The 15,018-nt window shown below is 39.8% G+C and overlaps 1 protein-coding gene across 1 annotated transcript in view; it reads left to right on the top strand.

Moving 5' to 3' along the window:
• cdkal1 (CDK5 regulatory subunit associated protein 1-like 1) overlaps window positions 1–15,018 on the top strand; it is a 295,222-nt gene that overhangs the window by 163,124 nt on the left and 117,080 nt on the right. Inside the window, exon 9 of the mRNA XM_037676399.1 lies at window positions 13,828–13,994. Within this exon, the coding sequence (XP_037532327.1) occupies window positions 13,828–13,994 (167 nt within the window). The remainder of the gene's footprint in view (window positions 1–13,827; window positions 13,995–15,018) is intronic.

Genomic DNA, 15,018 nt, shown 5'->3' on the forward strand with positions numbered 1-15,018 from the left:
CACACACACACACACACACACACACACGCACATACATACATGCTGGGCTGTATGCAGCTTCCAGCCTCCTCCTTCTCACTTACCTTTGATAAATCTATATTGATGGCTGACCTATATATGCTAAACCATGCTTTTTACATCACGCCCCCCCCCCCCCACACACACACACACACACATACACACACACAGGCCTCGTTACATTTCTACATTGTAACTCATGCACAGCAGGACACAAAAGGTCATGTGTGTAGTTCCAAACTGTGTGCAAAAGTAGGTTAAAGCCGATATTTTGTTGTTTGAAGGATTGTACTTTGCTGCTGATGAAGTCGTACATGTACGTGCAAACATATGCACGTATGAAGGCAAGTTGCGAGAGAGAGGATGATTGCATGTAAACACGTGTGTCGGGTTAATCCACGGTGATTGTGCTACCTGCCAAGACTCCCACACAGCACATCAACAGTCACAGTCATCGCTCTAAATTAAGCTGCTTAATTATACCAATTAAACTCTTGTTTGTCATGTTTCTTCACAAAGTGTTGTGAGTCAGTGTGATGGGGCTGCGTTAGTGTGTTCTTACAGTGCAGGGTCACACAACTACATCAAAGTTTGAGAATTTATAGGGAGACATTTTATTTTCAGTTATTAGGAGAAAAAATGTAATTTGAAATACGAACGTGATAAAACAACTTGGCTGTAATGTGAAATATATAAACCAAACCTAACAAAACCAACCAACCAATAAGCTTATCACCTCTGCAACCTGCCATGGCTGCATCCATCAGGGCAGAGGCTCAAAAAGAAGAAGGAAGCTGCGCAAATTAAACTCCAAAACATTGCAAATAAATATTCGTGAGTGGGTTGGTCCCACTAAAGAAGAGGCTGAGCTGACGGTTTATTGAAGACTCTGTGATTCATGAAGATGACACGTCTGGAAATCCAACAACATCCGCTTCCTCTCTTTGGCCTGGACAGCACTTATGAAGTTTATTGTAGGAGAAGACGGCCCAGGGGGAGCATGTGATGTGTGTGTGTGTGTGTAGGGTGGGGGGGGGGCCTAATGTGATTGAAGGTCAGACAGGCCTTGCAGTCTCGGCAGCTGTACAGACACGTTGCTGGGGTATAATTGAGCTTCGTGTGTGCTGTTCATGTGGAAGCAGGTCTTTTCTTGAAAAGAACAGGAACATCTGAAAGAGTTAGAATATCGTGAACAATTCTATTTTGTCCATTTCAGTTCTTTGTCTCCTCAGCAGGTTAGTTTATTATGAACCTCGTTCATTGACATGGCGATAATAAACTGATTCTGACGGGTTAGGCACTTCTAGTTGTCTCTGGTTCAGGAGTGACTGGACTTGAGGAATGAGACATTTACAGCCCCGGTACACTTCCGTCTATCTTTCAGACGGATGTGCAGAACAAAATTTTGCCGTACTTAACTGTACAATAACAATAAAGTTGATTCTGGTTCTGATTTGTAGCTCATGTCCAGCAGTTAATGATCTTATTAGGGTGTGACACCAGGAGTTTACAAGGTTGAACCTGTTCATAATATTCTAATTTCCTGAGACACTAAATGTAGATTTTTTTAATTATCTGTAAGCCATTATCATCAAAATAAGAAATAAAGGCTTGAAATAATTCACTCTTGTGTAATGAATCCATGTAAGATACGAGTTTCACTTTCTGAAGTGACTGACACTATTGAACATTTTCATGATATTCAAATTTTTTTACATGCATTTGTATTGTTTACCATAGTTTTAATGTTGGCTCCTTTTTAAGACCATTTAAATTTATTTTTTTATGCTTTTTTTTTTGTTAAACAAATGAAGAGAAAACTCCAAGCAGTAGCAGATTGTGTTTATGTCTACATTTTGATGACTGTGTACTAGAGCTTGACAGATATGGAAATTTTAGTTATCGCCCGTACGATATTGGGAGGGAAAAGTGACCGCCGATATTTGATATAATGGCTGAAAATGTTTGAGCTTTGTTCAACCCCAAGATTCTAAGAAAACAGCGAGTGGAGCAGGGCTTGTTTATTTAGCACAGTTGTTGGCAACCATGAAGCTAAGCTAATCAGATCCACCTTTAATTAGTCCCACTGTGCTGCCTTTTGTTCAAAGACAGTAATACGTTCATCACGTGAGTAAGTTACATAAATGAGGTGATAAATAAGTTCATAGTTAATAATTAATTTAAGTAAATTTATGCAATTTTTTAAAAAAATAAGCTGAGATGAGCTGGTCTGGGAAGCTCAGTCCTCACCTCCTTCTACAGGTGTGCAGTGGAGTGCATCCTCTGCTCCAGCATTAATGTGTGGCATGTAGGCTGCGCAGAAGTCTGTTGGTGTCAGCCTCCCCACCATCACAGACATCTACACCTTGTGATGCAGGAAGAGAGCCACCTGCATCATGAAGGACCCCACTCACCCAGCACACACACTTTTTGCCCTGCTCCCCTCAGGAAGGAGGTTAAGGAGCATTAAGTGTAGAACCACTAGACTGAGGAACAGCTTCTACCCTGAGGTTGTTAGACTCATGAATCTCTAACCAGGATTATCACTATGAAAAATCACATCATGTTGCTGCTGATCTGCTTCACGTTGCTGCTGATCTGTTTCATGTTGCTGTGTTCGTTCGTGCTCATCTGCTCACTCAGACTCATGTTCGTGCTGCTGTTCAGCGTATTGTTTTTTTTGCTACTAGTGCTTAGTGTATATTTAGTTAATGTTTTTCTTAGTTCATATCTTAGATCTTATTACTGTTTTTCTTTTACATTTTATTGTTGGATGTAACTGGGACCCTGTGTACACAATTTAGTTCCACCACATGTACCACATGAGGTGCGAATGACAAATAAAGAACCTTGAAATCTTGAAACCTTCCAATCAGAGTGAAATGTCGGATCTTTGTCATATTGTACGTGAAGCACGTGAGGTAGTCAGTGTTCTCACCAGAGAACAATATTTTAACATATTTTCTCTGGTAAAACAAGTACTACGGAAAATAAGGGAGAAAACTGCTCATATACACACTAATGTGCCCTACACGCTTATGCCTTGGGAGCCTTTTTGTCATTTTACAAATTCATAAATAAAAGGTAACAAAGTCCATGCTCAATAATCCAGGTATACAATCCAACATTTTTCAGTCAGGTCATCTGACCTGACCTGAGGTCAGATGACTTGACTGAAAAATGTTGGATTGTATACCTGGATTATTGAGCATAGACTTTGTTGTTTTCAACCAGTTTGACACAACTGTCAACAAGGAAGAGGGCCGGCAATGGAGGAGGGGGCGTACCAAAGAGACCATCTTATCACAAGCAGAACTGGTTTGTTCCACTTTGGAGTAAGCTGTTGGGGGAAGAATCAGTTTTGTTGTGTGTTTCCTTGACTGATGAAGCCTTCCGGATCGAAGGCGAAACTTTTCAGCACAAAAAAAGAAACTGTCCAGATGACCTGACTGAAAAATGTTGGATAAATAAAAGGTCTTCAGTAAAATCAAGAAGGCAAGCCTTGTCTGAGGACTTCTTTTATTTTGTTTGCTGGCTGTCTAGCTTCACATAGTCACATGTTGTGAGGATAACATACTCACAGTAGTAGCACAAGTGATGCACTGGTCATAAAAACAGTTGTGCTTTCACATTTTCTAACCTCCACTATTCACCTTAACATTATCAAGTGTGTTACAAAAATATAAATTAAACAAGCGCCCTTTACTGTTCTTTGTTTAAACACTCAGTCACATATGGTGAAGGCCTAATTAGTATTGACAGCAGTGGTGTTTATTTGTCTTTGTAGAGAAGTTAAGATTTCAGACAAACAATGCATTTCATTGAGGATGACAAAGACAACGATACTAACACTGGATATCTGCACTAACTGGAAGCTCAATCCGACAGGACTGGTTGTTATAACTACTGACACCAGGGCTAATGTCGTGAAGGCAGTGTAATGGAACACTAGCCGCTAACTTGAGAGGCAAGTAGCTAATGACAAGCAAGGTGGAGGATGGAAGAGAATTTATTATTGTTTAATTTATTATTATGGACGGATTATTATTATTTATTATTATTTTTTATTTTATTTTACAAATCAATTAAAACAAACTTACCATGGTCTGTTGAACAAAATGCCCACACAGTATTGCTCCCTGCTTCGTGTTGAAGTTAAAAGTGAAACTTAAAATGAACGGCAATGACTTGAAAGGAGTTGTCATGCGCCCTCTACTGGATATGTTGTACAATTACAGCTGGTTGTCAGCATTTTTGCAGTGAAAATTAGAAGTGTTTATATCAGCGCATAACGGGACCATTGTCACCTGTACCGACAGGCCCCCAAACATCTATGTCGGCCTAAAAATGTTGTCCCTGCTGTTATATCGGTCAGGCTCTACTGTGTAATTGTGTAAAGTCATGTTTATTAAGAAAGTAGATGTAATTCACTTTCATTTAAACAAGCAGTGCAATGTCCCCCATTGGCTATGGGATTTGAATAGTGAATGTTTGTTGTTTTGGAGATGAGTGTTTTTCTGGACTGGAATTAAACAGGGAATGTAAGGAAACCTTATTGTGTTTGGTGCAAGATATTCAAGTGGGTAGGGGTTACTGTGTAGATGCAGAGGGAGTTTTTTTATTTTTTTCTTATCTGAGGCGGCACAGAGTGACAGATCCTGGAGTGTTTAGGGAGCCATTTTATCTCCACCAGGTGAAATGAAGGACGCCCTTCTCATTTTCTGTTCAAACGAGACCCAAACTTGCATTTTACCCATCAAGGCATGTATGTGGCACAGATCATTATCCCATCAGTACCACCTCCTAAACAATGCACAGTGATGGAAGCATCATGCTCTGACATGGTCCATCATCAGCAGGGTCTGCAGGTCTTTCAGATCTGTAAGAAGAAGAACTGATGTATATTTTACATAAAACTGCACTGACTCTAAGGTCATAAAAGCAACAAACTCACACAGCTTGATTGAGTTTGCTTTTCTTAGAATGGCCAAAGCCTGAACATCATATGACTTTAATATAACCATTTACCAGCAGAGCCCAATCAGCTCAAAGGAGCTACAGAAAAGTGTTTTATTTTTAGCTGTTGCAATGGAGATAAGTGTCATTGTTGATATATACATAAAAAATAAACCAAATGTAAACAAAGGAAGTATAATCTGTTGATAACTGTTGTATGTACTGTAACATGGTTTGTTGGATATTAACTAGTATCAGTGGAAGTGGGGTTGTATACACCTTAATGGGATTATATTTATGTTTATCTATAACACAGTTTGGCTGCCACAGGCTGGGCTGCAATCAAAATGTGTCAAAAAGATTAGGATAAAAAATTATGTTAAACCCATGCAGATAACAGAGCCGTAACAGGATTCTATATCCATTCACATGATTCATGTACAACATTCATTCATATTCATAAATAACATTAATACATATAAGACAAACACGATTTGGATAGATACCGCCATGCAGAATTTTATTGTATTTCTTGTTGATCTAAAATGTGGAGCTGTCAGTTAAAAGAGTGCTGAAAAAGTATAACGTTACTCAGTCAGAAGATTGTCCAGAGGACCTGACTCAGTATTGTTAGATTTACCTACCTGGATAATTGAGCATGCATCAGGACAGTTATTCAGTCAGTTTCAGTGCTCCCTCCACTGTCCAGGGTCCGTCACTCTGCACTGCCTCGGACAAGAAAAATTAAACCTCCCTCTGTTCTTCTACAAAATGCAACTCCTTCTCACTTGAATATCTTGCACCAGAAGCATTAAGGTTTACTTACATTCCCAGTCCAGAAAAACGCTCATCTCCAAAACTACAAAGTCAGCGATGAGGGACGTCAGCGTAAATTGTAATAACTCCAGTTTCATGTTTTGTTGGAATGGCGAACTCCACACTCAACCCTGCTTCCAGCAGCAGAGGCTTGGTGTTCTGGATGAATGTTGTTTCTCTGGATGCTGCTTTGGAAATGACACTCTGCTGGCCTCAGGGCCATTCTTCAGTTTGTCAGCTTCTCACAAAGTCTGTCTGGGATGTGCTGGATGTTGAGCTTTGCCATAATCTTTGCTTCATTCTGTCTTTTTCATGGCAGACTGGTTATTTTCACTTCAGCAGTTCTTGGTTGACCCACAGCCCTGGCTCCAAGCTTCCAGAAGCTGAAAGATAGCTTTAAGCTTCTGAATTTATACTGAACATGACATCCACCCTGGTACACTAGTGCTTTGCTTCCTTTAGCCAACAAGGATATCAACTATAGGCTTCCATTTTTCTTCTTCAGATGTATTCTAACTCTATGCAGACTTTATTCTGACATAAAAAAAACAAGTACTAGATCTCTAAAAGTCCCTTCAAAGTTGTGAAAATTGGTCCAAATATCTTCACGGGACAGAAATATTCTCTTTGCTGCAGGCAGACTAACCCTATCCATAAAGACGCACTCGGAACAAATGAGCATTTGGCAGAGAATTGAAGTGATGATTGTTTGATTTGTGCTACGGCTGGGCATACTGATGTGTTGTTCTTGGACAAAGACAAAGGGAAGTTTGTCATAATTCAAATGTTTCCTCACTTTCCCCGTCAGTCTCTTTGTCTTTACACTGTCCCAACCATTAAAGCTTAAATCCTATATGTTAGTTCCTTCACTTCTCATGCGTTACGTTTATATTGTTTTTATTTTTAGTTCGTACTTCTACACAGTGTTGTGCTGCTTTCACGATGCTCTGTTCAAGAGTTTTTATTAGGCTTGGTATCTTTTAGAAGTGTGTTTGACTGCTCTGGGATCATAAAGATCCTTTTAAAAAGGACACTGATGAAGAGTTCGTGGCATCAACAGATACAAAACATGATGCATTTTGATTGACCAGGACAATGACAATTTTCATATACGTCATTTTACATTAAAACTCTTGTTTAACGGACTTTGTTTAGTGTTGGGATTGTAGTAGTAACGTACGTACGTACGCCACCAACTGTAGTATGACAATATAGGGAAATATATTCATACTTTTCACAAGTTCCTCATCTTTCTGACTGTGTAATGTCGTGCATTGAATTTTAACAGAAATGCGAACGAGAGACGTTATTATCTTTGACCCATCAAATGAATGCGGTCATTTATTTTCAGAATCAAAGTTTAACATCAAACATTTACATTAATTTGGCAAAATATGAAAATAATAACAGACGAGTTTCACAAATAATGAACTTCAATCACGCGGCGGTGATTGAGGACTTTGCTTCAGATATTTCTAAAATATCTGTACTGATTTTAGGAGAAAGCAGAGTTTAAGATGAAATGGAGATTTATCTTACAGAGAGATATGTGAGGGAATTAATCTGTTATGACCAGAACGTGCACGCTCCATCAGATCTCAGCTTGCGACGGTACGCTCGGTTGAAGTAGATCGTTACCTGGTTGACGATGAAATCAGCTCGGTATAGAATCCTTCAGACTCTTTCAGCGTCTCCGTTGAGCAGCTGAAATCCTTCGAGAGTCGTGCGTGGTGTTCAAACAGAAATTATAATCCCAACATCGTCACTGCGTCCTGTATTCCAACGGAAGCACTCTGGGCTTCAGACATCAGACTTTCTCCATCGGACATCAGAGTTTTCTCCTTCAGCCTTCAGAACTCTCAGACTCTAGAACTTCTTCAGAACCTCCATCACTCTGAGACTCTTGCTCTCTATCACTCCCAGACTCTAACAGAACCGGGAAGTTGCCACATTTTAAATGAGTTGACTTCCGGGTCAATTTTAGAGCTTTCTGATTCGTGGATGGACCAGAAAGAGGTGTGTTTTGTGACGTAAAATGTTATGATAAGCCAAGGGCAGAGAATGAGATTGCTTAACAGACAGAAAAGATTTTTGGAGAAACAGCAGACTTCGTGGAGTCTCTACTCTGATTATCTTCTCAAATAGTTAAACATGACATTTTCTTCTCAGTAAACATTTTAGTTGACCATGGTTCGACCTTTCACATACTTACAAAAGCTTGCTCATTGAAGACAGAAAATCAAGAAATGCATATTAACCTGATTTCTTCTTTGAATGAGGAATAAAAATCATTACTTACTGTTTATGTAAAATAAAAATGAGTAGTTCTCTTCAACCTGTGAGTCATTGAGTGAACTGACACAATTTGATTATCAAACATTTGTAAAATAGTAATGATTATAAAAAGAGAGTGTTCTTTTCACTTGAATCTTCAAGAAAGAAAGTCACCAGATGGCTCAAACTGTATTCCTGGATGCAGATCAATGAAATAACAGTCTCAGTTCATCTGATCAAGATTTGAGGTTCAGATCAGGTTCACTACAGGATCATGAGCCAGGTCAGAACCAGAAGAGTACATCAAAGGTTTCACAGTCTGCCTACATCGAAGGCACTGAACCGGCTTGCATTAGTTTTATTTCAGCCTTCCATTCACAAGAAAACAGGAACCCTCAAATGATATTTTCTGAAAACGCGTTCCAGAGAGAAAAACATCTTGAAAAACCATCTTTGTGATTTTGTTCACATGGCCAAAATGCAACCTTTTAAAAAAAGATGACCGCCTCTAATCTGACCCATGACTCAGGTGACCTCTTCTTGTTGTGTTGACATTTCACACCCAGCATGCAAAAGGTTAATGTGCATGTTACACGTTATGTTTACTGTGTTTGTGTGTTTATGTGGCAGCGTTTCATTTAAATAACGTGACAAAGCGTTTTAGGTCATTTATGGTGTTTTGTGTGGATCTAGATACTTTAAAAAAACGGTCTTATGTTTACAAGGATATTTTTAGAAATTGCACAAAAAAAAAGGTTTTTGATAAACTACTTTTTTTGTGTGTGGACGAGACCTCAATTTAATCTCGAAATATGCTATTATATACTAATATTTCAGGCACCAGGACTTCTGATTAAAATTAGCCTTTGGCTAACTTGGGTGCATTTACATTTTAATGCTTGTTTAATCTTTTTACGATTATCTTTCAATTTAAATCCTATAAAACATGTAAAATACTTGCCAGTTTTTTTTCTTTCTTAATGTTTGCTCCGTACCACTGCAGGCTTTCTGTGCGATGCGCCCATAGGATGCAGCTGCACGGTGTGCATCACACCAGATAAAGAAAGAACAAGCAGGTTTTTCCTCATGGAAAAGCATGTGTGGCCAACAACAACATCATTGGTACACCTCGTAGAAATGAACTGATATTCCAGCCAGAGGCCAAGTTACTGGGCAGGCTATTGAGTTTATCTGGAGATTTACATCTGCCTGTGGCCTTGAGTAAACATGAGACTTTTCCAAAGCATCGTTCTCCTCTAAACACAATTAACAGCAAAGTCACAAAGAGATCTGTGATAGCAGACAATACACGAGCTTGCTACCTCAGCAGCTTTGTGTTGCTGGAATCTCAGGAATGTTGTTTCTTTTTTAACGGAGGAACTAATTCAGCTCTCAGACCATATTAATATGTCTGGCCTTGCATTAAGAAACAGCAGTGCCAAGACTCTGCAGGGACAGACCTGCTTCTTAAAAATGGCATTTAGCTGATGTGCTAAATGTAGGAAAATACTCCCAGGATGCAGATGATGCAGTCAAAAGTCTTGACATGTCAGTTCAGCTGGCGTAATTCCTCCCACACAAACTGACATCAGCTGTCAGGAGATTTTTTTCTCTGCTCTCTCTCTCAGACTTAAAATACTACAAATATGATCAACCACGGGTAACAGAATGTGCTCTGGCAAAGCAGCACTTTAATTATGTTTTAACAGAGATTTGCATTAATAATGAGTAATTGTAGAGGGTAATAAAATGTCCCTGCGTGGAGCTTGACCTAAAGCTTTTGGGTGGCCCTCAGTAGAACAATGGATTGTTCTTACATCTGCAATAAGAGATGAAACTCAAAGAGAGCTTGACACAAATTACAAATAATTATTTAAAGATAAAATGAAACGATGAGTGCTGCGCCAAGAAAAGTATTTTTGTACCACGTATATGTGTGTTTTCATGTTTGTGTGCTCGATCTTATCAGAGCATGTGTGATTGTGGTTGGTTTGATGCTGTTTTTGACATGGGTTACTCCAGCCTTTTTAATGCATCTTCATCTCCACCATGATGATCACCATAAACCTTTTTATTCAACTCCTGACCCTCACAGAGTCATCATTTGTTGTTAGGCTTTAAACACATGGTTTGTATCTCTGTTAGACACACACACACACACACACACACACACACATGCACGCACGCACACACACACACACACACACACACACACACACACACACACACACACACACACACACACACACACACACACACAGTCCAATTAGCCAATCATCATCTCTCCTATCTAAATGGCCACATGTGTCTTTCTGTCTGTTTGTGCACAGTTAATGATAATGGTGGTTGTGTATTTTCTTGATGCATGTGCTCTTTGACTTTTTGCCTCTTTGAGTGCATATCTATTTTTGTGCACGTGCGTGTTTTAATATGTCTTGCCACATAGCTTGAGCAGACAGTAGAGCGTTTCAGATCTGCCGCCCAATGACAGATCGTTCGACTGCAGCAGGAAGTGTTGCACTAATTAACTGTGAAGTTGGTGCCGATGACCTTCCCGTTCCTGAAATGACTGCTTGCAAACTGGATATTTTTAAAACTTGTCACTGACAGTCATGAAAAAAGGCTTCTACAGAAACCTAAAGTGTTTAAGCCAGTGAGCATCAAGTGGTGGCCCACGGGCAATATCTGACCCATTAGCTCATGGGGTTCGGCCTGCATGGTGTTAAATGAATAACAAACACACTCAGATTCGGTCATCAGTGTGGAGTAAGGTCAAACACAGACACATCGGGCTTATTTTTACACCAGTTAGACTCTGTTGGTGCTCCCTGGAGTTCTGATCAGTGCTGGCAGGTGGATGTGGTAGATCCACTGGCGAATAGAGACAATAAAAAATAAAAAATAATAAATTAGGGGTGCACCGATTGCAGTTTTTTGGCCGATCAACGATCTCTAAAAAGCCTGACCTGCTGATTCCGATTTTGGCCAATATCGTTTTGTATAAGGTTGCAGTGCACCGTCAATTTTCCAGTATTATTATATTGAAAAACATACTCTTGAACAATATCCTAGAAACAATACAAACTTATTTTAACTGGTCATGAGGTAGCGCTCTGAAATATAAATGAAGTTTAGACAGTTGTTGTCAAAATTACAAAATATTGGTAAAATCGGTTTCTCATACAAGTATCGGCCGATCTCCCAAAATTAAGGATAAATCGGCCAGATGATTTATCGGCTGGACGATTTATCGGTGCACCCCTAGAATAAATCACTACAGTACATTTTATGTTCCATTTAAAATAGTCTAAATACCCCAAAACTCAGAGAACAAAACAATATACAACAAGCCAAGTAATTAAGTCATTCATCGTGTTTATGAGGAGGAACTACTTCTTGTGGCAACATTTAATTTTATTTTTTGCCCTGGCCACGTCTGATAAAACAGAACAAACAAAATATATATTGATCATTTGTCCACAGCCATACCGTCATATACAGTTCTGTATAGTTTACAGTACGTCATGGTTAACACCAATGACTTTATTGAAGGTTTCACATTACCACCGCTCACAGGATGAAATAAATACCCCATGTAAATAGTTTGAAGGAACAGGACCACAGTACAAATATTAATCAGAACAATAAGAGTCCCACGCTGTGCAAAAGTGACCCCTGCATTGACAAACATGATTACACCAGAGGAAAGGATCTAAGAATCACCACGGATCTCGTTATAAAAATTAGGACTAATTCTGGACCCAATATTTCAAGGCAGACAAGTTTTATTAATTTATTTATTTAAACAGATGTTTGCTGAACTTTTAGCTGCTGCGACCTAACTTTATGTAGCTTCATATAGGTGACAGGATTGCGTTTTTTTTTTTTCACACAAACTGATGGTTTCATTTCCTCTGACTCTACCAAACAACTGGAGGACTTTGAAAAAAAAAAACCACTTCATAACGTTGGTCAAATTCGCTACAAGTCACTGGATTCTTCATTCAGGATGTTCTGTGGATTATTTAGGTGTGAATGTGCAATCGAACTCTGATGCGGTTTCAGTTCGGTTGAAGTGCTCTAGCGCGGTTTGAATGCATTATGAATGCAAGCGGACCGGAGACAGCTCCAAAAGCGGGAAGTGGATTACAGTGCAGGGCATTCTGGGTAAAAACAACCAAAACAAACGCGCATTTCTCTTACCTTATACGGATCCGTCTCAGCCGCCTTGTGTGAAAAACAATATTCTTCATGGTCTTCTGCCTCATCTTCCACTCATGCTGAGTCCATTGTTGAAAAATGACAAAATAGAACTCCTAAAACCGCTAAAATTTGACGCCACTCCATTTTTGTTTTTATTTCCAGAAGAAGAAGAAGTGTCTTCAGAGGTTTTTGTGTTGTTTCTTTCAGTAGTTCTTGGTGCAGCGCCACCACAGGTGAGTGGGGGAACAGGTTGGCTCGACTGCACAGTGCAGTGTGAATGCAAACGCACCAGCTCAAATGTAAACAAAAGGTCATGAATATTGGTCCCCAACCGAACTGAGTCTACCGGACTATCAGGTGTGAAAACGACCTAATGTTTTCCTGATTCGTGCTCAATAATCCAGGTAGAAAAATCTAAAAAAGTTAAATCTGGTCCTCTGGACATTCAAAAAACATAACAAACCAAAACAACAACAAAAATGTTAAACAGTCACTGGCCAAAAGGATGGCCCAGCACAGTAGATCAACATCATCAGGCCAGGACTCTGCGGTCTACACTCATCTCCAGGCCAGTGGTCACTCTTTCAGGGATGAAGATGTGCACATCCTGGATAGAGAGGAACGATGGTTTGAGAGAGGAGTAAAGGAGGCCATCTTTGTGAAAAGAAATCGTCCATCATTAAACAGGGGTGGAGGCCTCTGGGTTCAACTGTCCCCCTCTTACAATGCTGTGATTGCTAGTATCACTCAGCCCTCTGTGAGTAGTAAACAGCCATCAGTGTGCTAATAATCCATTGTTAGGCTGATGGTCCTTCTTGAGCATGTGAGCAGCTGGTTTTGGTTGTCAGCAGCAAACTGGTTGATCCACTCTGAGAAGGTGCTATTTAAGAGACTGAGCTGAAAACAGCACCTCAGACTGAGGAAGTCTTTCGGATGAAAGACGAAACGTTTCTACATTTTTTGTTGTTTTGTTTTGTTTTGTTTTTTTGAATGTCCAGAGGACCAGATTTAACTTTATTAAACATAATGTTTTGAATTTTGGTCCCCAATCGAACCGAGTCTACCGGACTATCAGGTGTGAAAAAGACCTGAAAGCTGCAGGAAAGTGGCCCACCACGATTGGACACCACTGGTTTAGAGTTTCTCTGTGAACACTGACAATGTTTGTGAATATATTTTTTAAGTGCCAACATTTCTTTATAGTAATTGCAGCTTTACATTTGATTACTTTTTACAAAATATAATTGAAAACCCAACCTGATTACTCAGATTCAAATTTCCCCCAGGCTTTAGCTCAGAGCTTAAACATTTATTACCTACTACAGGTGATGTTGTGTCATCTTAATGAATGAAATGAAAACACGAGATTCTCTCAAGTTCCTCGGTAGCTACAGTCACAGTGGAGAACACCCCCATGGGAGTTATGGCTTAGAAATAGATTAAAAACATGAATGTTTAAAACTAAACTGTTGCGTTATCCCTGCAGCTTTGAGAAGAAAACCACCTAAACAACAGCTAACATTGTTCTGACGTGAGATTTCTTTGTTCATGTGGCTGCAGAGGGAGTGTGTGAGATCTGGTTGACCAGCGAGGACACCGGGGCGTATGGTAGAGACGTGGGGACGGACCTGCCCACGTTGCTGTGGAGATTGGTGGAGGAAGTTCCTGAAGGTGCCATGCTGAGGCTGGGCATGACCAACCCACCTTACATCCTGGAGCACCTGGAGGTACGCAGAGATGTGTACACACACTCACCTGTTCACGTTACCACTGCTCGCCAGACCTTTAGTCTGTTTTCATGTTTAAACTCAGCCTTTAGCTTAACGTTGGGTCTTTGACTCTGTGGTCCTAAAAGGAGAAATACATCTCCTGATTGTCTTTGTGTTAATTAATTTATGTCTCTACAACACAATCCCAACAGAAATACTCAGATTGCTTGTTTCTTCTAAAACTATCTACAATAAACAATACACATGTGATGAACAAAACTAAATACTTGAGCTTTGAATACTATTTCCTTTATTTTTCATCCATAGTCCTCTGTAATAAACTATTCTGCTCAGATTTAATAAACTAAATGGCCGTTCTTTCTGCTTACCGAGCAGTTTAGCTGCAGACCTCTTCCAATCATTAGTTCATTTTATTCTCCTCTAATGAGTCCATTTAAACCCATTGTGCCCTCTTGAGCAGCCTAATTCTATCAGTCATGATTGTCTCTTCTAAAGGAACAATGAACATTGTTTACCCTGTTCCTCCTTTTGAGTCTGGCCGTTTCAATTCCTCCGTCTTGAACAAACTACATCTACATGTGTGTTGTGATTTCAGACAATTCATCTCCCAGTAACTGATTGGCAGATGAGTCTGGAGGATACGGAGAAAACAGCTACAGAAAAATTATTTCTACTGATCAAAACGTGTCTTTAGACCCACAGTGTCAGAGAAACTAGCATGTTTTCTGGTTAAAGTTATCTATCAGTAATGTCTTGTTTTCCAACATCAATGAATTCCTGAAAAGCATAACCAGGACCTCCCTGTCAAGACCCCTACCCCTGCATCATTTTAGGACCACTTCTAACACAGGGATGTGTTAGGAATGAAGTTCTGGATCAGGTTTTTGCTCCTAGTGAGGAGTAGATGACATGGGCGAGGCAGTGAACTGGTCCAACGGGTCTCATTGGTCTCATTGTTGGGTTCTGACTCAGTTGTATGACCCTTAATGTCAACCACAGCTTGGGACATGTTTTTATTAGG

Source organism: Nematolebias whitei, chromosome 5, assembly GCF_014905685.2.
Source record: "Nematolebias whitei isolate Nwh7 chromosome 5, NemWhi1, whole genome shotgun sequence".
In the NCBI taxonomy this organism is placed as follows: Eukaryota; Metazoa; Chordata; class Actinopteri; order Cyprinodontiformes; family Rivulidae; genus Nematolebias; species Nematolebias whitei.